Raw genomic sequence first — 26,298 nt, 5'->3', positions numbered from 1 at the left:
TTCTCCATGCGTAAACACGACCGGTTGTTGGAAACAAGGTGAAGGTCGATTCATCGGACCACATTACGTGTTTCCACTGCTCATGAGTCCACGCCTTGTGGTCCTTGCACCACTGGATGCGCCTCTTCGCATTAACTGCTATGACCAGGAGTTTGGTAATAGCGGCCCTGCCATGATTTTTTATTTTATGAAGTTCCTGTCGCACTATTTTCGATGAAACCGGGTTCTTTAGGCCGAAATTGAGTTCAGACGTAATTTTCATTGCAGTGGTCTTCCTTTTAGCTGCTACAATCCGTTTTAGAGCCCTCCGGTTCCTATCTGATAGGATTGTTTTTCGACTACTGTTATGCTTTGCAGACGTCGTTTTTCCATGAATTGTGTATGCCCTCGCGACAGTAGACACAGTTCCTTTCGATACCCCCACGATGTCCGCCACTGTTGCCACTGAAGCTCCAACCAGACGGGCACCAACAATCATGCCTCTTTGGAAGTCTGTCAGATCGCCCATCTTACCGCACCACTTTCACACCACAAGACTCACAGGTGAACTGGTTACTGCTGACGGAAGAGGAAGGTCCACATGACACATTGAAAACAAAAAAAGATCGGTAACCGCAACACGTGTTATACAGTGGAGGGCCAAACTTACGTGTCCTGTATGAAGTGTTTTTAGATTTTTTGTCCCACCCCTATATATATATATATATATATATATATATATATATATATATATATATATATATATATATATATATATATATATATATATATATATATGTGTGTGTGTGTGTGTGTGTTTGTTTGTTTGTTTGTTTGTTTGTTTGTTTGTTTTATTGTATTAGATATTTTGACGGAAGTTAAAGTCTATCTCAGACAAGTTGATAGGAACTTCTATCCCCACCACCCACCTGCTAGCTGCCTACAGTTTAAGAGGGGAGTTGTGTTGCTGTTCTCTTTAGCAATACAAACCCCCATTCGCTGCCATGTAGATATTTAAAAAAAACAGTGTGTAAATAACGGATTGAAACTCTCAGGTAAACGTGTACGTACTTCTTGGTTGTTAACACATTAAACAGAGTAACCAAAACGGGTTAATAAGTAACTGTCAACTCAATTTAAGTATGCTCATTAATTCAAAAAGCGGGGTGTGTGCAGAAGCGTTGTAATACCGGACTATGTCTGCTACTCGAGTGCGCATTACAACTGATGGCAGGGTTGGACCTTGTACACAATTTATTGCATCAGCACGATGATTTTATAAGGTTTCTTTTTTGTTAATACACCAACATATGCATGAAAAAAAATGAAAGGACATATTTAGTTAACGTCTCGCACGTATGCCATATAGATTAAAGGAGACTATGATAATTGAAAATGAATGATAAGGAAGTATTGATGGAAGAGGAAAGTGGCAGCTAGGGGAGAACCCCGAGAAAACACACTGACACGATGTCATTAGCCACGAATTTACATGATCAAGGACCGGACCGAAAGTAAATAATTTACCACTGAGCCCCCATTCCTCCGTAACATATGGCAACAAAAATTTAACAACCTATGACAAGAAAACTAAAAAGTGTGTCGACTTCTTTTCAGGCCCGTATCAAAGGGGGTCTAGGGGGCCGGCCTCCCCTAAATTTTTACTGGCTTCCTGTAAATTTTCACTGTAGATTTGAAAATGAACAATAATATGTTGATGAACTATAATGTGATTGGATCGCCCCCCCTAAATTCTAGCGGACCCCCTTTACATATTTGGACTGGCTACTGGCCTGCAGTTTTCCATGAAGATAGTGGAGATACTTTCTCCTCCAGATCACAATATCATCCCTATCAACTATGAAACCTTTCCTGTTGCGCAACACGTATTTAAATTTCATAACTGGAAGAATGGAGGGTCATCATCGGTGTTTATTGCTGACAGAATTTTATCTAACGTTGGCAACTCATTTCGGAAAAAGAACTGATGTACCTTCGATCGAATAGCCGACTTCGTAAAATCGTCGTATTTTTCAAGCAGGGAAGTGCTTTTGCGCGTCTTTTTTGGACTTTTCAGTTTATTTTCATTAAATTTGGCCTTCCGTCGGATTCTGTACACAGTTGCTTGTCCCACCCCTGTCTGTTTTGCAGTCATGTCGGCCAATTGTTCTACATTTAAATGAGGATGATGATCTCTCAAAGAATTAAACACATTCAAAACGCAGCGCCTCTCACCACTTCTCAAAGTTTTTCCGCGTTTATCACAGAACTGGAAGACATTCTAGAATCTTGCTTAACAGGCACACTAAAAACACGTTACAAATAAATAAATAAATATATTTTTGTATGTATTACACATACATCCACTAATACACTCCCTACTATATACAAGCACTACAGTATTTTCACACACTATAGAGTTCACACACGCTAAATTCATACTATCTTCACAGCGATATTCCACGTATTCAATGTCCAATCGAATATACAACTATTTTTGTTTCTTTCTTTATAGTGGGAACATATGTCAACTATTCCTCATAGCTCTCTCCCCCATTCTAACATCAAATAAAAGAATCAGCATAAATTCGGTTTATAAATAACTGTTGTTATACTTTTTTAAATGGTCAAATCAATATTTATTAGTCCTATAAAATACATAAACAATGCTATATCCTTTTCTTAAAATAACCATATTAATTGAAGTTGTGAATGATGGGTGGGTTAAGAGTAGCTAAACGGAATAGCAAACTCCCTCACATTGACAAAAAGCGCGCGCGTAGTGGAGTGGAAAATTTAGATTTTAAACAATACTGATATAAATGTCTCAAACGTTTCCTTCCCTGTCAGGGGTGGTATTCCTGCTTTCCCCTCTTGCGGCGAGAAAGAGGAGGAGAGTAGGGGAGTTTTCTTGTTTTCCTATCAACTAGTCTGAGATAGCGTATAGTGTCCTTTGAACGTTTCTTTCAGGGGGAAAAACAAATACAGATGTCACCAAAAACTTTCAGATTGAAGTAGCGATTAGGCGTTAGCGAAGTAGGCGTTTAAGGTTACTCTCTTTTCTTATGGAGATATAATTACTCTTCCTTGACAAATAGTTTCTGAACCAGTTATATATGATAAGTGGAAGAAATAACCGATTTCATCTCACATCAGTTTCTCTGTGGCAGTCTTTTCCACTCCGAATGTATAACGGAACTGGCTTTTACGATCAGAGGCAGGAGGAAGAGAATAAGTTGAGGGGGGGAAAAGGAGAGAACGAAAAAACATCATATTATGTTGGCTTAAATTAATTAAAACTTCTATTGTCCGGCAAATAGAAGATTGTTGTTCGGATTGTTTCCAGCTCAGCAGTCAGATTTTTGAGTGATAATACCGTTGTACTATAATTCAAGTCTTAAAGAAAATTTCACGAACATAAGAATAATGAATATTCGATTCATTTTCTTTTATCGATGAAACTAGAAGTATTGTCATTACTTACTTATTTTTAAAAAAGCATAGTATTTATGTATATATTTTCTTTGCCTAATTTCACAGTTTGAAGAGAACACTAAGAATTTTAGGTATAATTAGCTGAACCTGCGCTCTCTGTACAGAGTATCATTCACATATGAGCATGCATCTCTTTGTCATTCTTCACAATATCTGTACATGTTCCTTTATAGACCCAAATGAAAGACGTCTTGATAAAAATCGACAAGGGTAGATTTTTTCGACTATTTTTTCAATATCTCGCACCGTTTGCAAGATTTGAGTCTACTTCCGATTGGAGTTCCTAATTCATGTATGATCAGTGTTTTCTTTCTTGCATGCAGCATATAATAAGCAAATGCATTATACACACGCAAATGACAAATTATAATGTCAGTGATATATATGGTGTTCATTGGATAAAACACTCCGAACAATAAAGATTCATCTTAGACTGGAGAAATGGTTATCCTTAGTTTTTCATTATCATTTGGCCATGAAACAAACGCCAGAGAGATATACTAACCCTATATATAAATATGTGGTGTTGGAATGTATAAATCGTAGGATATGATGCTTTACTTTGAAAAATGTAATAAAGAAGTAACAGCCATTTCTTAAATATTCAATTAGAACTGAAAAATCTACACAAAATTTGGGGGCGTGATGGCTCATTGGTAGAGCGTTCACCTCCGGTGCTTGGGGTCCTGGTTTGATCCCAGCTCTCACAGTGTGGACTTTGTGGTGGACAAACACTGTGCTCGTGGGTTTTCTCGGGGTACTCCCTCTCACTTTCTACATTCCATCATTTCATTCATTTCTCATATTCACCGTCTCCTTTAGCCTAACCGGCATAAGCTTGGGACTAAAATTTAAAGATTTCATTTTTCCTTTGTATCTACACAAAATTTGCAATCGATCAGTGAAAACGGAAAGTTTTTAGAGCCTATGGTTCCCGAGAACTCACTGTCGAAAGGATTGGTCACAAACATATAAACGTTTCTTGTCCACAAACATATAAATCTAGCATTTTAAGATATAGATATTTTTGACATTGCATAATTACATATTATTATGTCTTTCAGTTGAGAATTTGCCTTTTGGAGGTGTAGGCCCGAGTGGAATGGGCGCATATCACGGCATCCATAGTTTTAATACTTTCACTCACAAGAAAGGAGTGCTGATTAGAAATTTCAATCCCATTGGAGAAGCACTGGGAGCGTAAGTAATCTTTTAATAAATTACTAAATTCTAAATTATTACATTCTTACCATTTTATATTGTGGTGGGAAAAAGTAGCTCGCTGCTGACGTCTGCGTTAAAGTCTAGCAATCCAATCCAATCCAATCATCTTTCGTAAAAGTTTGTTCTTGATAAACTTCAGTTACGATATATTGTAACCATATAGTCCAACTCATCGAATGTTATTTAAGAATTTTTTTAAGTGAACCTCGTATAAAAGCACTTTAAGAATTTTCTCTTAGCAAACAGAGGAATATGCATATGTGTATGTGCGTCGCGTCTGCGACGGAAGTCTTGGTAAACCCTCTAGTTTCTCCAAATAAGGTGCTAAAATTCGGCATAGAAAGCATACCTCGTCAAACCTCGTTTTCCCTTCGATAGGTTGTCATAGTTATTTTTAGCTCTGACATCAACAGGTTGCATTTCTGCTTGATAGAAGAAATGGGAGACGGAAGAAAGAGCCAGCCAGTCAGCTATGGACGGGCAGACGAACAACAAGCCAATTTACGTTTAAATCTCAGTAGCCTATAGTTTTCAGTCTGTTTAACTTCGAGTGAAGTTAATTATTGTCATTTGTGCAATGAACATAGTAACAAATACTACGTATACAGTGCGTTACACTACATTAGTAATTAATATGCTATGATAACGAAAATGTTGCCTCAAAAAGAAAAATTGAAGTCTTAAACGTTTGTAGTTGCTGCATATAAAGTCGTCTTGACGTAAGGAGATAGCTGCGCAATGGAGAAACTTCAAGACCACCCGAAAGAAGTTAAAATGGAAAGTAAGGAGATTTCGTCCCTCCAACCCCGAGAAACGCCAGAAATTATCTTTCTTCCTCATCAAAGTGGGTAAGAAGTAACAGTGCGAAATAATAATAAAAAACGTACGATGTAGTGAAGTTCAACCGGTGGCTCGCGACTACCGCGTCTTCCGCGATTGTAATAAGAATAATTGGGCCAAGTGTAAAATTGCATTATTATATTCAGTTATTCAAATCGAAGTAATTTAATATGTGTTTGTGTAGTTTCAGTGTTGTTAATTAAAGTGAAAAAGTGAAATTTCGCATATTCTTTATCAAAATAATTATTATGATATAAATTTATGTTTTATAGTTTAAGAGAATTTAATCTACTTTTTCTTTCCAGCATAAATAATTAGTACATATACAACATAATAATTCTCTCATTATTAAATTGTATCGGCATTGAGAATACGATTAGAATCAGCCTTTATGTCAATTTCCCAGAATGTTCTGACCCGAACTCTGGACCGTACTGTCCAGTGGTTATATGATCGGCTTTGATAAAATCTCCGAATCGCTATTAAAGCCTAAAGGAGACGTTTAGGATATAGAGGATCGAATCGCGGACTATCATAAATGCCTAAGTCCTCATAGGGAACCGCAGGACTCGAACCACATACAGTTATAGATGTCTTCCCGAACAGGGACGTACAAGATTTGAACCAAGGACACTCATAAATAATACAGTCATAAATGTCGTTCCCTTACACGAACACGAACACGAACCACATACAGTTTTATATATATATATGGACGGTAGATCAGAAAGTAAAGTAATGCCAATTTTCACATCTTTATTTCCACACCAGGAGAAATACACATATTACTTTTCCACGTGTTTCCTGCACGTCATTGCACTTTTATTACCATGCAGTGAGCTTCTGGATTCCTTTCACGAAGAAGGTTTATGATTGCTCATGAAGCCACGTCTGCACCGCTTCCTGGACCTCATCTGAATTGAAACGACGATCACGTAACGTCTCCTTCAAAGAGCCGGAGGATATGGCAATCCGATCGCACCAGATCAGAGCTGTATGGATGATGGGAAAGCAACTTAAAACCGAGCCGGCGCACATGTTTAATGTTGGCATTGCTATACGAGACCTGGCATTATCGTGGAGTACGAGCATCCCCTTAGCAGTCTTCGTCACTTTTGACGCATTGCAGATTTCAGTTTGTTTTGTAGGACCGCACAGCAACTTGCACTATTCATAGTTTCGCCGTATGGGTTTAACTGCGTGTGGATTGGTCCCTTCACATTCCAAAACAGTGTTAGCATCATCTTCCTACACGACGACTGTTGTTTAGTATCTTGCGCACAGACCTGTTCGTACTGAGACCCAAGTTTCGTCATTGTACGATTCGTTTCATCTTCTTGTTCACCTCAACCATAGGTTGGTGGGCAACATGGAAATTTTAAAACTTTTCTCTCGCTTGGGAGAGCTGTTTTATACTTTGATAAGGCCTCTTCTTCGTAACTGCATCTAGATATTATATCCTTGGTCTTCCTCTTCCTGGTTTTCCTTCTGCTTTTCCCTCTATCAGCACGGTGATCCAATCGGAGTGCCGAATAAGATGGCCAAGCATGCTGTTTCTTCTTTTTTCTATTATCTTCATGATATGTCATTCTTCATTAGCTTGCTTTAGTATGTCTTCATTCCTTTTCCTTTCGGTCCATGATATGCGCAGCATTCTGCGCCAACACAACGTTTCAAATGTTTCCAGCTTGGATATTTCAGCTTTTCTCAATGTCCACGTCTCTGATCCGTAAAGCGCCACACTCCATATCAATATCTTAATAAATCGTTTACGAACGTCCAGCGACACATTTCTTGATGTTAGTAGTCCTCTTTTCCTATAGAATGCTTGTTTAGCCTGCGCTATTCTGGAACTTACGCCTTTTTCATTTCTTCCGTCCGAGGATATTAGACTTCCTAAATAGGGGAACGTCTTAACGTCTTCGATTTTCTCTCCATCTAGCCGTACGTTTGCCTCTTCCTGTCCTGCTCTTGTCCACTTTATCAGTTTGGTTTTCTTGTATTTATTTTCAATTTGCATGTTTTTTCCAGTTGGTCGTCCAAGTTTGAAAGTGCTTCCTGCAGGTCCTCATCGTTCTCCGCTATCAATGCTATGTCATCAGCAACCTTTATTGTGCTGAAAACCTGACCATTTACTTTTATGCCTTTCTCGTTTTTATCAAAGAATTCTTACACAGCCTCTTGTATATAGACGTTGATCAGGAGAGGTGAAAGTCCATATCCTTGCCTCACACCTTTACTTATTCTTGTTTCCTTCTGATCTCTTCCTATATCAGCCGTTTGGTTGCTATAAAGTTGGTATATTATTCTTCTGTCTCTGTAATCCACTTTCAGATTCTTCAACGCTCTGAACATGATTTCCAATCTACGTTGTTAAAAGTTTCCACTATATCTACAAATGCTATTACAGTTGGTTTGTTTATTCTGATGTGCTGTTCCATGATCAACCGTAAACTCAGTATTGCTTCCCTTGTTCCCCTTTTCCCCCTGAATCCAAAATGGTCCTCCGATAACCGTTCTTCGACTTTCCCTTCTATTCGTTGTGCGATAATTTTGCACAATATTTTTGGTTCATGGGAAAGCAAACTTAACGTTCTGTGTTCTTCGCATTTCCGTGCGCTTTCCTCTTCGGGATAGGTACCAATATGCTTTTCTCGAAGTCTCTTGGTATTTTTCCTGAGATGTACATTTCATTAATAAGATTAAATAGTTTCTTCTTTGTTGCTATTCCGAGATTCTTGATCACTTCCGTTCATATATGATCTATTCCTGGGGCTTTACCATGTTGCATTTTCCCCAAAACATAATCAAAGTCGCACTGTAAAATTGATGGTCCTAATTCATTTTCATCGACGTCTTCTTCCTTTTCTATCTTATCTTCGTTCACTGTCTCCTTTATAGAGTTCTTCAATGTATTCCTTCCATCTTCTTGTTATCTACTCCTCTTCTATTAGCGTTGCTCTGTTCTTGTCTATGATAATGTCTGTGCGTTTCTTTTTCTCACCGAACTGTTTCCTAACCTTTCTATATGCCGTTTCTGTATTGCCGTTGACTATATTTTCCTTAATTTCTATGCACAAGTTGTTTATCCAGTTTTCTCTGGCCTTCTTTACTTCTCTGTTGATGTGACTTCTGCACCTTCTGTATTCCTCCCCTTTGTTATCTTGAACTGTCTTCTTTGCTCCATCATTTCCAATACTTCTGCTGTTATCCTGGGTTTATATTGGGTTCTCGTTTCTCTTCCTATGTGCTCGTCGGCAGCTTTTGTAATCCCTGCTTTCATGGCTTCCCATTTCGAGTTAATGTCATCACCTGGTAAAGCTACCTTATATGTCTCTTTGTCACATTTGCAAATTCCCTTTTCATGTTTTCATCTCTTTTTAGCTTGATTGTGTTCCATCTTTTGTTTGGTGCTACCACTCGTTTCCTCTTTAGTCGGAGTTCGCTCTTCATCAAAACTAAATTATGGTCTGAGTCAATGTCTGCTCCTGGGTAACTCTTACTGTTCTTCATTTGATTTCTAAATGCTTAGTATATAGTCTATTTGATATCTTTCTTTGTCTACTGGTCTTGTTCATGTGTATCTTCTTCTTAATGGTTGTTCGAAGAGAGTGTTTGTTACAGTCAGATTATGGCTTTTGCAGAACTCAATTAATCGTGTACCTCTCGCATTCCTTTCTCCTAAGCCGAAATTCCCAGTTACATTCTCTTCTTTGTCGTCGCCGACTACTGCGTTCCAGTCACCCATGATAATTAAATTATTCTGGTCGTCAGCTTTCATCAATACTACTACTATTTGCTCATAGGTTTCTTCTACTTTCTCATCTGTGTACCTTGATATAGGCATATATACTTGGATTATCGTCATATTCCTCGGTTCGGTTGCTATCTTCAACATTACTATCGTTTCATTGTATTTCCAGCTGCCTATAACTTCCTGTTCTATCTTCTTATTCAAGACAAAACCGACTCCTGCTGTACCGTTTACAGCTCCTGAGTAAACCATTCTGAAGTCCCCGCTCCACATGTTTCCTCCATTAGGCCATCTAACTTCGCTAATTCCCAAGATATCTATCTTCATGCGTTCCATTTCTTTCTTCAGGTTTTCCAGTTTTTTCCACACTGTAGCAGCGATCGCACATTCCAGGTTCTTATCCTGCAAGGGTTTTGTTTGATGACGGCCGAGGAGGCCCTGCTGTGTTTCCCTCCACTGCCGAGGACGACCCTCTGTGAAAGAATAGTGTCGTATTCCCTAATATTACGTTCTCTTATTTCTCTTTCCATGTTGTTTTCTAGGGACTGAGTAAGGTGGTGGTGTCCCAGGTCCTTCCACCTCACAGTGAAACAGCCATAGAGGACATCCTGTCCCTGCCTGTTTTTGTCCACATCTGAGCCTTGTCGATGTCAGTCATCTTAAGCCTCAGTGTGGTAATGGTAGAGCTGCTGCCCACTACCATATCTCTCTTCGTCTGACTCCTACCCCTAAAGACGTCCGGCATGGGAAGCCCTCTGATAGCGAAGCTATCTCCGGCATAGCTCTTGAGAACATTAGAACACGCAAGAGCACCCACCGCGGCAAGGTGTAGATATTGAGAAAGGGATTCGTTCCATAGCATTAGATACTGGAATCGCTTCATAGCGTTAGAGAAACTGAGTAGCCTCTGCGACGCGCTGTTGCTGATGCTCAGCTTTGATTTCCTTCGGTATCATCTCACAGAAACCTATGGTACCCAAATGCATCATGCACTATTCCACATGTTGATCCGAAACAGAAGTTCAAGTGTTCCGCCACTTGTGCTGTAATGATTCTTCTATCATTCTTAATACTGGCATCTACCCGTTGCCGTTTCCTTCTATGCGTCCCGCTTTAAAGCGGTCGACCCACTCATACATTGAGCCATGATGCTTTGCTCTATCCTGCTCTAATAGCCGACGGTGAATATCTGGTGGTTTTACTATTTCCGACCGCAGAAAGTACAATATGTTCCAGCAATACGACGCTGTTCCTCTATGGTGCATTCGTATACTGATGTGTTCATACGTGTGACCTGTTTGCTCCGCAACACTCGACTGAATGAGAGTGATGGATACTCCTATTTTTCATGTCACTCCAAGCATATATACGTGCTTATATCTGTCACATCCAGTCTTTGTTTATTCCTACAAAAACATAATTTCCTTTAGTTTTTGATTTACTCTCTTGTATGTGTATATCTATCTATCTAGCTAGCTAGCTATCGATCGATCGAGGGTCCAATAAGTCGGGGTACATGGAAAAAAGCACATTTTAGTCAATTTAATATTAATGAATAATATTTTGAACATGATTTCCATGCTGTTCAATGCATAATTTGGTGCGCTTTGCAAGATTAAGATGAACTCGATGGAATAGTTCTGAATTTCCGTCGATTTCAGCACATTGACTGGTAGTGTGTTGTGTCAGGTGGTTTAATTTTCTAATCTTCATAAGAGGAGAGAGTAAACTTCCTCTTTCAGCATACCCCAGAAAAAGAAATCAAGGGAAGAAAGATCTGGCGAACGAGGGGGCCATTCCACATGACCTCTTCTCCCAATCCAGTAAGGAAAATTGTCATTCAAGCAATCTTTAACAGCTGCAGCAAAATGGGAAGGGGCCCCATCCTCCTGAAACCATTTTGGAGTCCCTCACCCTAACGCTCAATTTGAGCCATCAATTTGTCTCTCAGCATGCTCAGATAAGTCTCACCCGTTACATGTTCATGAAAGAAGAAAGGTCCTAGCACATGAGCTTTTTACAAACCACACCTCACCATCACTTTTTGGCAGCTGTACTGTTTAGATGGACTCATCCAATGTGGATTGCCTTGAGACCAGTATCGACGATTTTGTCTGTTCACTTCACCATTGACATAAAACACAGCTTCATCACTGAATAACGCACAATATTTAGTAAAATTGAATTTTCGTCCAATTTATCTGCAAACCATTCAGACATCTGAATGCATCTATCGGGATCATCATCATTTAAGTGATGCAATATCTGTAACTTGTACGGATGAAACTTCTCCTTTACCAGGATTTTGTGGATGGTTGATCTTGGAACACCCAACTCCGTGAATGTCCGACGAAGCGATTTCTTTGGGCTAGCATAAACCTTAGCCAAGACAGCCTCTTTCGTTTCGTCTGAAGTCTAGTCGTCCGGAATGGGGTTTGTCCAACACACTGCTTGTTTCTTTAAATTTGGGACTAATTTCCCGACGGCAGTGAAAGAAATCGGTTGACGATGAGGCTGTCGAAAGTTAAGTTCTTCCGCAATTTTGCGATACGTCCATCCTTCTCGTCCACTTAAGAGTACCAACTCGACTCATTCTTCTTTAGACAGAGCCATCATTCAATCTGGAAAAAACAAAACAAATTATTAGAATTCCCTATGTACCCAGACTTTATGGACATACTGTATATATCCATATAGCTGTCTATATATATACGTATATGAATTTGTCTCAGAATAATTTGTTACTGCTCGGTGATGGATGTTTGACTCACTGGCGATGTCATGACTGCTTACATGCCGATCTTCCTCAACTTTCCCAGAATATCATCCACTTTTCCTGTGATTGATCACCTACCGCGAAGAGTATTTTGGACATCAAAGTTTCCAGAACGAAAGCGACTGAACAATCTTTTGACTGTTGCTTTTGAATCGTATCTTGGCTGTAAACATCACAAATTTCATCACGGATCTGCGCCTTTATCGAAATAAAATTATAAAATGTAGCGCAGTTTTGTGGAAAGGTCACACATCCTCACAGTACAATAACTTACGTCTGATTGTAAGAATTCCAACACTTTTTGCGTATCTTAACGTAACAGCTGCCAAATGACGTTATACCTGCCCCGTTGCGACTGATATTCTCATTTACACCATCTCGTGCGCAAAAGACTCAATATTGTTTAGACTACCTGGCTAATATACACGAAATGGAATTGAATGATCGCATAAATAAAACCTGAAAAGTGAGTCCCATTTAATCCGGAAACACTTTTAGTTCAGGCAGGACTGAAATATTGATGACACCACTACCAAACACTAACTCAAAATATTTAATTAATAACTCAAATAAAGATAATTTCATCTTAAATCAGGATAATTAAAAATCGGTTTTGATATTCGTTGATGTCTTTATCAGTGATCTGTATTAGCTGCTTAACTGATGTCATATCTGCCTACGTGTTTAACCCTTCTGAGAAAGAAAATTAATAATAATAATTACCGATAAATGTTCACTTCTGAAACGGTGTTGAATTTGCAGCTTGAAAAAGTACGTTACGAAACTTATGGGTTTTTCACAATTTGAAGGTTCTCTTGCTGTCCTAAGAAAGTTGTTTCAATCTTTTTGATGGCGTTAATTTACTTTTTTATCTGTTGAAGAGAAAATTATTAATTTAAACTCATAAAATCAGTATAGAATATAAAGTTGACCTTGGATTAACCTTTTCAGGTTCCTTAAATGAATTAGCGAATAGTAAAGCATCCCTCAGAATGAAGCGTTAATATTTATGTGATTAGTACTAGTGGAGACTGATATATTGCAGAAGTTTTAAAGTGAAATAAAATTAGGATTATCTGTTAATTATGTTCGTTGATATACAGTGCAGCCCACTTATAACGAATTTCAAGGGACCAACACAATGAGTTCTTTATATCCGAACTTCGTTATAGCAAACTCATGTATTTTTCAGAATTATGGAGATAATTTTAATAATTGGGTTGTTATCTAGCCTATCTTACATATTGCAGTTCTTCCTACCTGTTCAAGCACACTTGAAGAAGTCTGTAATTTTCTTCCGAACCGTGTCTGTTGTTGCTGTTCGTAGCACCGCCGCTTTCACTTCTTCAAATGCCCAAAATACATTGTCCGACACGTTGTTTCTGTGTTCGACAAGATAGCCTTGCAAGTTTTCCAAACTTTGAATCGCTTCTTTGGAACTCACGAGTTGTTTCACATTTTCCACTTCTCCGCTTTTGAACTCTGGTGAACGCGCGTTACCGGAAATATCTGCACCCGGGGCGATTTCTGCTGTCATCCAAGTGGGAGGGAGAGGAGTGAGTCATGCCTGGTTTGCACAGCGACAACAGCTATGAAAACCAGTTTCGCGGTACAGAGTTATCCACGAGAAGAAGAAAATAAAACATAATCCCGCTCTGAAAACTTCGCTACAAGCGGTCTTTATGGAAAATATTGTTCGTAATATAGGTAATTTTTTCATGTTTTCAATAGACAGTATGACGGGGATTTCATTTATGTGCGTAATATCCAATAATTCGCTATTTCCGAGTTCGTTATAAGTAGGCTGCACTGTATGCCAGAATATTTTGTTAGCAGCTCATTTTAATTTTTATATTATTAAATTCAATTTACATAAAGGAGTATTTATCTAGTTTTATTAAAGGATTTTTTTCTTTATTTAGTTTCAGGTATCCACCGTACGCTGATAAGAAAATAACTTTCTTAAATATTCTGTTGAAAACGAGGAAGAGCTTTATAAGCATGAGGTGTCTCACTCATTTGTGTATATTTGCCTTGGGATTTATTTCCGTATTTTTGCTTAAAGCACTTGCCAAGGTAAGTAAACATTTCGCAGTTCTTACATAAGTATAAATATTTGTAATATTAGTACAGTGAAACCGAATTTAATGAACACCTCCACAATACTGACAGATTTATTTGTACCGACAAAATACTTGTATTATTACGAAACAGAACCTTCTCTTTTGCGAACACGGACAGGAAAGCCAATTAATACTATTTGGCACAGAATATACTTTCTACAGTAGACAGAAAATCCCTTCCGCATGACATATCTTTGCAATAATGACAATGACCTAGTGAACCACCACAGAGAACAGTTGCAAGCTATATTTCAATTTTTTCTTTCCTCTGTTTATTCGCAGGGGGATGATATCCACTCGAGGAAAAAAATAGACATGCAGTAAATTTTGCAGTATGCGCCCATAGAAACACAACCCTAGTGATACTTTTATCTCTTTATGGAGAGAGATTTTTTCATCCTCCTTCCCCTCCTGGTCGAGTCGTACATTTTTCATTCTTTGTATATTATTGAATTCGCGCCTATAAAGGAATTGGTGTGATATAAAGTTGGTTATTCCTCTATTCATTATATATAAATCCTAAGAACTTGCCAATTATAATCTTTGTATGCCAACCAAAAATAAAAGCAGTCCCCAAAATTTGTGCTTACAATCCCTGCTTCTGCATACTTCATATTGTTTTCATGCAGTTAAGTAGCAAAAAACTTCCATGTAGCGAATTTCGTGCCTTCACATCGAGTAATTAGATTAGAACAAACATCTGATTATAAGTTTAGCAAAATTTTCATATTCGCTTGGTAGAACCGAGAAATACAATGAGTAGGTAAACCAGTCAGTATGAACGGCCGCGGATTACAAAACCACAAACTTAACTGTTCACAAAGCTTCCACGTAGCTTTATTATGATAAAGCAGTAAGATGATGTCTGGGGAGTAGATTGGATAAGAAAATTTCCCAGCAGAGTTAGTTTCATTATCTCCATGGTCACTTTTGCTGTATGTGGTGTGGCATTGTCCTGGTGGAAAAGAACTCCTTTTCTATTGGTGATCGCTAACTTGTGTTTAAAAAGTGCCTTTGAAGTTGAAAGAACACAACACCAGCAATTGTCCACCCCATACACACCATTGCCTTCTGTTAGTGAATGTTAGGTTATGGTTAGAGTTCAAAGGGGCAAGGTCTTTTGAGGACTCTTTCTATTCTTACAAACAACCCATTTTTCATCAGACGTTAGTATGCAGTTGATAAAATGGGATCATTTTATGACGTGACAGCAACGGCATGCATATGTTGAACCTCTAAAGCTTATTCGTTGTTGGAGTACTCACTTGCTAAGCCTCCATATTCTCCCGAGTTTGTGCAAGTGTAAGCGAATGTTTTCAATAGATATGTTGAATGTTTGCTCTAGTTCTTAGCATGTTTAACTTGACTCCTCTTCGATAGCTCCCTTTAATTGGGCCTCATTGTTGGCTGATGGCCTACCACAACGAGGCATATCTTCGAGAGTTTCATTTAGCCTTCTTCTCTTCAAGCTTGCCATCTTGGAAATCAGTAGCATGAAATTTAATGTACCTAATTATTTATTTTTTCAAGAACAGTTTGTTTCAACTACTATGTCCATTTATTTTTCTGAATTACAGTAATAGGGAACAGTGTATACAAAAACCAGTAGCTCATTATTTGAAAATACGATTGCTGTTTTCGATTGATGATTTCCTCATGCAAATTTTTGAAGGTCAGTGTATTGTAAATTCACTGCACCTTGTTGGCAACCCTTAATACTTCATCCCTTCCGTATGGAAAGACCAACCATAAACTACTCTCCATCTCCAGATTCTATAACGAGAGTTGGTCTTCTTTTCATTCTTTACCCTGTTTCCTCAGTTCTTTCTCGTCTCCAGTGGGCTATACATACCATGAGAAGATTAGTGATAACTCTATTTGATTATTTTTAAAGAATTTGCTCCAAGTATTACAGTTACTCTCACCTCTAAACTCTTTCTTTACAAATCGTACCCCATACTATTTTGATTAACCGAAGAAATTGTCAACAGATAACAAATGAAGAGGAAAATAGAGGTAAGTCAGTTGTTTATGATTTTACACAATTGACCTGTTTTTCACTGACTTACCTACTTCTTCCTCTGTAGGCAAAAATTTTAGCATTAAATTTCTTAGTGACTTACTTTCTTCTTACTGCGGGATTTATTCCATGCAAACTACACCCTTTAGGCTACATTATTCTGCTGTTAACTCATTTTCGACCATTTCTTGACTTATCCTCTGTAGTGTTCAAATGTAATCAAAGACCGCGGTGGCTCAGTGGTAGAGCGTTCACGTCTGGTGCATGGGGGTCCCTGGTTCGATCTGAGCTCGCGCCAAGTGGACTTTGTGATGGACAAACACTGTATGCGTGGGTTTTCTTGGGGTTCTCCCGTTTCCTCCCACTTTCTTCATTCCACCATTTCAGTCATTTCTCATAATTATCGTCTCCTTTAGCCTAATCGGCATAACCATGGGACGTAAAACTCAAAGATTTCATTTCATTTTTCAAATGTAATCAAATTAATACGATGGTTTGTGCGAAAAACAGAGATGTGAATACGTTATTTTTATATTCGCTTATGGAGGCAATGGAGTGTATATTTATTATTAAAAAAAGTATAGTTCCTACATTGCATCCCGATCTGTGAATCATCGCAGCAAACTGTTTCAGACCATTTCTGGGTCCTTCCTCAGCGTATCTTCTACAACTACATCGGTCACTAATACATAGACCATCCATAAAACCCCATTCTTCTATATAAAACCTTTTCAGCGAGTACATAGTTAAATAAAGCCATGCTTATATGAAAATTATGTTGGATAATGAAGTAAACGCTGAATGACACGGAAAATAGTTATACACCAAAAATGTGTATCATATCTGAAAGAAATTATTTACTTCTGTTGATGTGACAGTTCTGAAATGTCAAAACTCACTGAAGTTCGGTATACAAGATAGGAGCAATTTTATGTAATAAAGTAAATTATTTCGATGAAGTAATTTTCTCTCATTTAGTCCTAAACAACAAAAAAGTCCAAAATATTTATCTCTGATTAGGTAAGTGTTCAAATTTCTTTAGACTGCGGTAATACAGGGTGATCCTTATAGAGCTGGTCTCATGAATTATCTGATACTTCCATGGTTTCCGCTTGAAGTAGTTGGCAATAGTAACATTAATTCTTGGATCTTGCGGAGTCGAATAGCGTTCAGTCCAATTAGTAGGGGGCAACACTTACGCGGTGAAGATCATGGATCAATAAGCTCTGCATTCCCGAAGCATAGCAACAGTGCGTACATAAGTCATGGAGTACATTTCGGAACAGCAGTTTAACACACACATTGGATGACTGGATCGATTACCGGTACGCAGATGGAATTCAGGAAGATCGGAGTCGAAAAAGTCTTCCAAAATCAACGATTCACACGCTAGCACATAAATTGAAAACAACATGAACACTGTTGAATGAGCATGGAAAACATCGCCCACCACAACTGCTGTAAGCAAAATATAGATTAGCTACGCAGAATATATGACTACAAACTAAGGTGTGTACTCCTCAAATTTCATTAATATTTACGTAGTATATCCTACATTATTGCTCATTTTGTCAGACCGGTTCTATAAAAATCACCCTGTATTTCAATAGAATAACTAGGTAAGTTAATAATAGAATATGCTTTGAATGTTTTGTCATTTATATTGTTAACTTTTTCCCCCCTTTTAGACTGGAGGCTTTCAGGATCGTCTACCTGGCTTTATGCGCTAATGTGTAATGTATTACACATACTGTGTTGTGATTATCTGAAGTGGGCCATGATTGTCATAACATTACTGCGATATACGTTGATACAAAAGAATATTAAGGATCATTGAGGGTAACTAGAAAAGCTAGCTAAGAGGGAATATCAGTAAAAACAGTGTGGGGTTATTGAATCTTGCCATTCAGAAAACAGTAGTTTTCAGTTCTATATATTAATACGTACTATTATTTTGTTATTGCAATATTATTATCGTAAGATATTTTATGTATCCCAGTGATTTTTGCGTTTATCTTTTGTTATTTTTTTATTATTTGTTATTTGTAGAGGTATATTGGTTAAGATTTATTTAGTTGTATTGTAAAAGATGATAAAAGTAAGCGACTCATACGAAACGGTATTAAAGATGATTTATCGTGGTGCTTTCAACAAACATATAACTGATAAGTTTCTCACTATAGTAAGAAATATTCCAAAATATCGCACTACTCCGCAAGTTATTCAGTTTACAGTAAACCCTTGATTTAACGGATCTATTTTTCAATTAACGGAGTTCGCATTTAATTGGCAGAATTTGATCCGGAATTATTGGTTTATTATAAACATTGCAGGCAGTTTAGATCTTTGATCATTAAGAAACAACTTTGAACGGGAAATCAAATGAGATTGAGGCTTTTTTCACCTTTCTAACGGGCACTTGTAAGGAGTTCATATATATATATATATATATATATATATATATATATATATATATATATATATAATACATCACAATTTTAAATGTAATACTCTATTTTAAATATTGTTCATACATGATTTAATCGACTTCAATACTCTTTCGCCTTAATTAGTCTGTTAAATCAATGGTTTACTGTATATGAATACAAAAAAAACTTTCTTTTCTTTTATGCAGTTTAGTTTATTTAACTCTGATACAGTTACTAACAATTAGAAATTATATTATATATACAATTTACATATGAAAAATACTATTTACTTTTGTCGATGACTATTCAAGCAGTTGCACTGATAAGAATGTGGGCAATATACATGTATTTAATCCATGAGCTGTGAAAAGACATTTCGTGTCGCAATTGTAGTATGAAGAGTATGCCATCAATATATGTTCCCTCGAATACCTCAGGGAGTAATAGGTGTCATATCTGCGTCAAATTGTATTTAGATAGAAAAATTAGCCGAATTGTTTATAAAAGAATGTTTATACTATATAGTTCCATAGCTCTTTTGCACTAATAATTAGTATTTACGATATTGACATTTTCTGATTAGTGTTGTTTGATCTAGAGATGGCAAACATGATTTTTTTACAAGTAATTATACAATAGTAATATATAGTGGGCCAAGATATAGTTCTACAGACAATCTTTAACGATTGTAGACTTGTTTCAATATTTTTTTCACAACATTCGAGAAGTAATTATATTTATCAAATAGGTCAAAAATATTTGTGTACAGAAAGATCAAAATTTTCACTATTATTTTCTTTTAAATATCCCATATTGATTCGTCTAAAGCCATTAGTACGAGGGTTATCAAAAATTTGCAAGATTAGTTCTGTTTACAGAAAAATGTTTATGTATCTACTTGCATAGCAATACAACATACTTCCCACTTATGGAATATGCCTTCAAAGTCCTCTAGAATCATGTAAAGCTCCTTTCACGATTCCTGCTGGATCTCCACAGTGGTGTCAGAATAGCGACCTTTGAGCTGGATTTTCATCTCAGGAGCCAAGTCTGGCTAGTACGGTGGGTGCAGAAGTCAGACTGTTGTGTCTGGTAGTGGCAAAATATCAGTGACGCTACGTGTTCAGGTCACAAGTGAGAATTGCCTGCACTGTTCTGTATGACACTAACTTTGACAGCAATGCTGTGGATTATTCTGCGACAATCCTCATGCACAAGTTTCCGAATGATATTTTTGTAGGTTGAGCTCGTTGAAGGTCATCGTGATGTTTCCGCAGCTTAACGCAGAGTTTAGCGTTTGCTCTATGTTCTAACTTAATATCCAAGATGAAATCTTAGACGTCTTAACGTACTTGATCAGAGTAGCATCAGTCACAGAGCTCCAGTGTACATAGGACAGTGACTCTTAGCCTACTGCTGCATTAAGGTATTCGCTCCCTGTGAGTATGCGTGCAACTTTGTGATGATATTTGTTGGCGAGTTACAGAGCTAGTCTCGAAACATTTTGATATTACCTCGTAATTATTGTGTAGTCTCTTATATGTAGAGTGAATATAAAATCCGTGGTAAGTGCCAGAATGAAAATATTGAGTAAACAGCCCAGATGTTACTGACATATAGGCACACGCATTCTTCTGGGGATTAGTAAATACTAGATAGTCAGTTTTTCACTGAGTAGTGAGTAGGCACATAGGCCACATTTTTACATTAAACCGAACTTTTCCATTTTTGGAACTTAGCACGGGTTTTATATTCAGTCTACATATGTTCCAAGAGATTTATCAAATTGATTTCGATTTTTCTGTACAAATACTTTTTAAAGCTTAATTTCGGAAGTGAAATCATCATCAAAACGTTGTAGTAAGAATTCTGACACACAAAATCCTCTGTCAGAGTTGTTAACATTCAAAATATATATTTAGTATAATTTGTTTGGAAAGATCTAGTGTATTGACTTTTTTTTTAATGAATACATCACAGAACAGACTGAGATATGTATATAGTAGATTTAATAAATAGTGTAAAATATAGTGTTGTAGCATTTATTACAGGTGCTAGAATTACTATTGAAAATTGATTAAGAGTTATGCTTTAATTGTTATCTGTCAGAAGTAAAATGAGTTTCGTCTTAAGTTTACATATGGATTATATATTTTCTGACAAGTGTTTATTTGTTTTTCATCACAAATTATATTTTATTTCTTGTTTTGTATGCTTTAATACGTGTTTTCTTATTATCATTATTATTCTTTACAAGAAGTTTTTGCGTTCTGAAAGAACTAAAAGATGTCAAAAGTGAATTTAAGGTGCTTAATTTGTTCTTTAGGTAATTTTAGTACACACAGAAACACCATTATTTGTAATACTTCTGAGTTCTAACTGGATATCAAATGCCAACGTCAGAGGTGTGATAGCAGTATTCTCGATTACAGAAGATGTCATGTTGAAATATCTTCTTTGTCTAGAAGGAAATAGGATATGTAAGTGATTTCCTTCCTCGTTTTGTCCTGCGTAGCTACGCCTGTAATGGCACTAACCTAACGGGCGCAGCTTTCGCGTGCGTGGTCTCTCGTTTATAACCACACGATGCCTCAGTTCGTAAATATATTTTCATATATTTTAGCTATTACGTATATTAACGATAGCTTGAAGAAACATATACCAGTCTCAAATTCTCAGAATGCTCCATTGGTGAGAATAGCTTCTTTTACATCACAATTCAAAATTATACATTTTACTGTCATGGCGACTCGCACAATTATATATCATAAAAATTTCCTTGACAACGGCTAATATCACCATAGCAAGGTACAAACAAAAAATATATAGATCAATCTACAGATATTACATCATTTCTTTTTTCTTCTGTTTTGTGGCTAGTGCTTGAGCACTGCTACCCTGGTTACGAACGAAACATACAACGTTCCGTTGTAAGTTCGATTTTCAGCAGGGATACCTGGCTCGAATACAAACCCTAAGGAGTAGTTCGGGACACACTATAAAGCCGGCCGTATATTGACTAGAGATAGGACAATCAAATCGAGAGAGAAAGAGAGAGAGAGAGAGAGGAGAGAAGAGCCTTGAGCGCATTTACTATTGTGTCTCAATGACAACGTTGGAGAGGCCTTTGCCTAGCACATGTTGGAATGAATATGCTGTACGAAACTTTGTTCCATTGCTCACAGTACCTCACAGTACCATTGCTCACAGTGCCATTATATACATTGTTCACCTTTGCTCGGCTGCCCTGTCTTCTGGTTAGTGTGCGTCCAGCCTAAGCAGTAGTTTTTATATGCGCTTGTTGTTAAAACTAAACGCTAAACTCCAGGTAATCCATGAAGTTTAGTTACAACTCTGATACGTTTTCTTTAAAAAATCGTCTTTAATTATGAAGGATAGGATTGTCAGTAAAAAGTGGAATGCAAAAAACAGTCTAGAATCAAGGCATATAGTTGGCTACCGGATTAGACAACATTCCTGTACGCTCAAAGTATTCATTTTGAATATGTTAACATTATGGGTGGAGTTAGGAATTGTCTGCAGGGCGGGGGGGGACAGACCTTTTGGGCGGTCTCGGACCTCGGTAGTCGGTCTTGGTAGGCGGCCATCTTATAAGTGGCATTTTTATTTTTTGGTAGAAAGTTGGGGGCAATGCCCCCATAGCTCCGCCCATGGTTTACTTTTACAAAGTGTATTTATATTGAAATATATTAAAAGAAGAACGTGCAGCTGTTCAGCATAGAGTTATATCAGCATCGTCAGTCCGTAAGAAAAACTCCATTTCGTAGGATATTTAAAATAATTTTTTCAAGAACAGGAAAAGAAATCGCAAAAACTGGCAACTTATATGGGAAATTTCATCCATCCACCACGAAACATTCCAGTTTAGGAGCATCAATGATATTGTTCTTTGCGCCGTAGTTTTTGGCAACCATGCGGATCTGGTTTGCTGCTAGAGCTAAACCTACAAGTGAGTGTTTTGTTTTGACACAAAGGACCAAATTTAATATTCCACAAAAGGCGGAAGATGCGTGGTAATTAGTCCTTCATAAGTTCGAAATCAAATGTTAAGTGTCAGTTCTGTCACGATTTTTTTTTTCCCTTCCTTGGGTAAATTTATGTTGTTGCAAAGTGCGGTAGTATTTTGTGCAGTGACAGTATTATTAAATACGTGCTGAAAAAGATGAGAAACATACTAAAACGACACATTTAGGGAAATTACAAGAAAAAAACTATATATATTTTCGAGAAGAGATTTTATAAAAATTTCTTAGTGACATCATTAAGTTGTCCAAACAGAAGTGAAGAAGTATTCACAATACAATATTATAATACAAGAAAATTACTGAATATCTAATACCCATATTTCACTTTTTTTCCTTTCTTTCTTTCTTCCCTTTTCCCCTTCTTGTCTCCGCTGGTCTAGTGGCTAGTGTGTGCCCCTTGGATACATAGGGTCCTGGTTTCGATTGTCTGTAGTAGACATTAAAATTTGAACGCATTACGATGGTTTAGATTCCACTTTAAATTGCAAGTCTACGTTTCAGATAGCCTCGGTGCTCAAAAAGGACGTTAAACTTCAACAAACAACAATAATTTTTCGATTTTTCATGTTGTCACCTATTTTATGTTCTTTCTTCTCTTAAGTTTGTAGTTGAAACATTCTGGAAAGATTGCCTTCCACTAGAAACCAGAGTTTTTTACTCACCTTTAATACAAGTTTTCTACTCTAAAACATTTTTATTTGAGATCTCTTGAGTTGTGATATGCATTTTAATGCAATGCATTTTAAGTAAAACAATTCGGCATTAGTCTGAAGATCCTTTTCATAATAATTCAAATATTAAACATATCACTTTGATACAGGCATTGTGGAACTTACGTTCGCGCCTTTTTTTTTTTTTTTTTTTTAACCTACAATTTGATACAATATAAAAACATTAACTGTCGACATGGATTTATATCCATAACATAAATACACCTTTTGTAAGTGTTACAAAAAGAAAGAAGCTTTTAGTTACAATGTTATATCTGAACTCATAATACTAAAATACTTTCATTTATATGCGGAATTAAAAAGAATGAAATGAATACACCTATAGGTACAAAGATTAGTTTTACCGAAGAGATTGTATATGCCACTATTTTTTTTTTTTTTTTTTTATTTTTAATTTTTACACTTACTTTTTTATTGAAGAAACAGATGAATGCGAAATTAAATTGGGATTAAAAACGAACTTTGTGTGACGTATATGAATGTTGTTTATTTTGTTCTCAGGAAAAAGTGTGCTAAATATTAGAAAGTTTAGTAGTAGTAATAGGGCTCGTATTTGCTTGATAGCAATGAACAATGGACAATATAGTACCGTAATATCAATCTTCAATGTTTTTTGCTACTCCTTTGTATTTGAGGATCCTTGACCAGAGAACCGATAATTGTGAGTAGAAAGTATTCTTTCGTAAGTTTATACATAGTTGTTACTTTAACATGACATCACAAAAAGAAGAAAGAAAAAATCTTTGTTTCACATTTGTATGCATAATTTTTAAAATACGTTTGTTACTAGAAGTATTTTCGTGTCATTTGATTTTAGTGTAGTGTTTTGTTTGTTCCGTCAAACGGAAAAGTAATATTTTAGTATCAATTGTTGCATTGTGGTGAAGATTTTTTTCTTCAGTTCTATGCTTAGTTTAGTTGTAACTTGTATCTTTTCTTCAAATGATAATAATAATATCAGTGGTGTGTTATAGATTGCAAAGGTACTCATATATGTGTTTTGTATAGTATGTACCAATCCAGAAGATTCCGTCTACACAAATTATGTAAGCTATGAATAACAGAGTTTTCAGAATTTCATGTGCCTAAAAGAGCATTCAAAATTAATAAAAAACAATAATAGCTCGGTCAACAATAATATTTAAGGGTGCTGATATGTAGAGCGCTTTTTGCCTTTCAAAAAGGTAATTCATATTTACATTCCTATCTCCTTGTGGCTAAATGAAGCTTGCGCCTTTGTACGGGTTCAGTTCCCAGTGGGAATATATATTCGGATTCCACGTTAAGGGCCAAAGTTCGGAACTTTCCCACTTCTTTAATTATTGAAATAGTAGTACAAATACGCATAAAATAATTGTCTGCACATCTGTAATCTATTTGGTTCTTGGTAGAGGATATCATATTGATAAGTCAATAATAATAATAACGTTCAGAGCTAGCATCAAAATATTCAGAAGCTTTTCTTGATGCCAAGAACCATAATTATCATAAATTATGTGATCTGGATGTGGGCGAGGCTTCTCCATCATTTTTCACTCGTGACCTTTTCCTATATTATTTCTTTCTTTCTTTCTTTCTTTTTTTTCACGTCTTTATTAGGAACTTCATCCTCCTACCAAACCTCTCAACTATTCTAGTGGTTAGCGCACGTGCGCGCGTTTGATACACGGATCCTGGTTTCGATTCTCGCGGGACAGTATTTAAACGCATTACAGTGATTCGAATTGCACCTTAAACTATAAATCCAGGTCTCATAAAGCCTATAACTTCAACAACAAACTCTCCGTTATTCATGTTTCCGGACCAGGCGCGCGCACAGAAATTTTTGTTGGGAGTGGTCCGAGGTTTGGTGGAAGTTCCAATAATACAAGGCACTATTTTTATGTAGTATCGAACGAATGTTATTCTACAGCGAAGAAAAACAATAAGTAACTTTTAAATACTGCCACCCATATTTTCACGAAAAATCATAAAAACTAGATTGTTTTCATTAGAAAAAAAATAATACAGATGGTAAGTAAAGCCAAACCTTCAGTCAACATAAATTATTTCTCTGCTAAAGAAGTATAGTTTAATTAAGAAAGTGTCCAAATGTATGTCGAGTTACTTTTTTTTTTTTTTTTTTTTTTTTGAGGGGGAGGGAGGTCCGGATCCGATGGACCTTAGCGTGGATACGCCCCTATTCCGCACCATATGTTATTTGGTGTAAGAAGAAGTACATGTACAACAACATTTTATGTTCGTAGGTATGTTCAAACCAAATCAGATGTTTCATGCTTCGACAAATTTTTCTCCTTTCTCTAGTCTTGTATTACTTTGGTATATCATTCTTATAAGCTGTAAATCCTGGTTTCACATGGATTTTGTACTTATTTGTGTATATTTAAGTGGACAAAATAAATAATGGATTTTTGCACCACATGCATTATACATAAATACAGTAGTTCGAAAAATAACTGTACATCCATCATGCACAAGTAATCAGTACATAACATCAACTTCTACTTGGAACCATTGTATTGTGGTGGCTGATATTGAGATGTTTTTTTTTCGTCATCCAGTACTGATATCTATTACTTTGCACGTAGTCCTTTACCCATCAAGTCTCTTAAATTTCTCGATTAGGAACTGGCATACGCAGAAATCTAACAGGAAACTTATCATCTGTATTCTTTGTGTGTGCTCGTCAGGCTCACGGAAGACGTATTTAACGAGAAATACTCGTTGTTCTAAAATTGACACAATTCTGAACGCACACGAAAAGACGGTCTCAGTCATTCAAAGGAGATGAACATAATGAATAACAAACTACCTAGATACATACTCTCATCTCAAGGTCACCACACTGACTGATTCGCAAAAGGAGACTTCATACAACGCA

At 36.8% G+C, this 26,298-nt stretch overlaps 1 protein-coding gene across 2 annotated transcripts in view; it reads left to right on the top strand.

The window, feature by feature from the left end:
* The window catches only part of LOC145673147 (aldehyde dehydrogenase, dimeric NADP-preferring-like), a 78,382-nt gene extending 52,594 nt beyond the window's left edge, over positions 1–25,788 (top strand). For both annotated transcript variants that reach the window (XM_081742570.1, XM_081742571.1), the window contains exons 10-12: positions 4,539–4,674; positions 13,991–14,144; positions 17,900–25,788. In XM_081742570.1, the coding sequence (XP_081598696.1) occupies positions 4,539–4,674; positions 13,991–14,144; positions 17,900–17,941 (332 nt within the window). In that variant the 3' untranslated portion in view covers positions 17,942–25,788. The remainder of the gene's footprint in view (positions 1–4,538; positions 4,675–13,990; positions 14,145–17,899) is intronic.
* Positions 25,789–26,298: the final 510 nt, after the last annotated feature.

Source organism: Thermobia domestica, chromosome 16 (assembly GCF_964235325.1).
Source record: "Thermobia domestica chromosome 16, izTheDome1.hap1.1, whole genome shotgun sequence".
NCBI classification, from domain to species: Eukaryota; Metazoa; Arthropoda; class Insecta; order Zygentoma; family Lepismatidae; genus Thermobia; species Thermobia domestica.
This window is presented reverse-complemented; position numbering and strand designations above follow the sequence as displayed.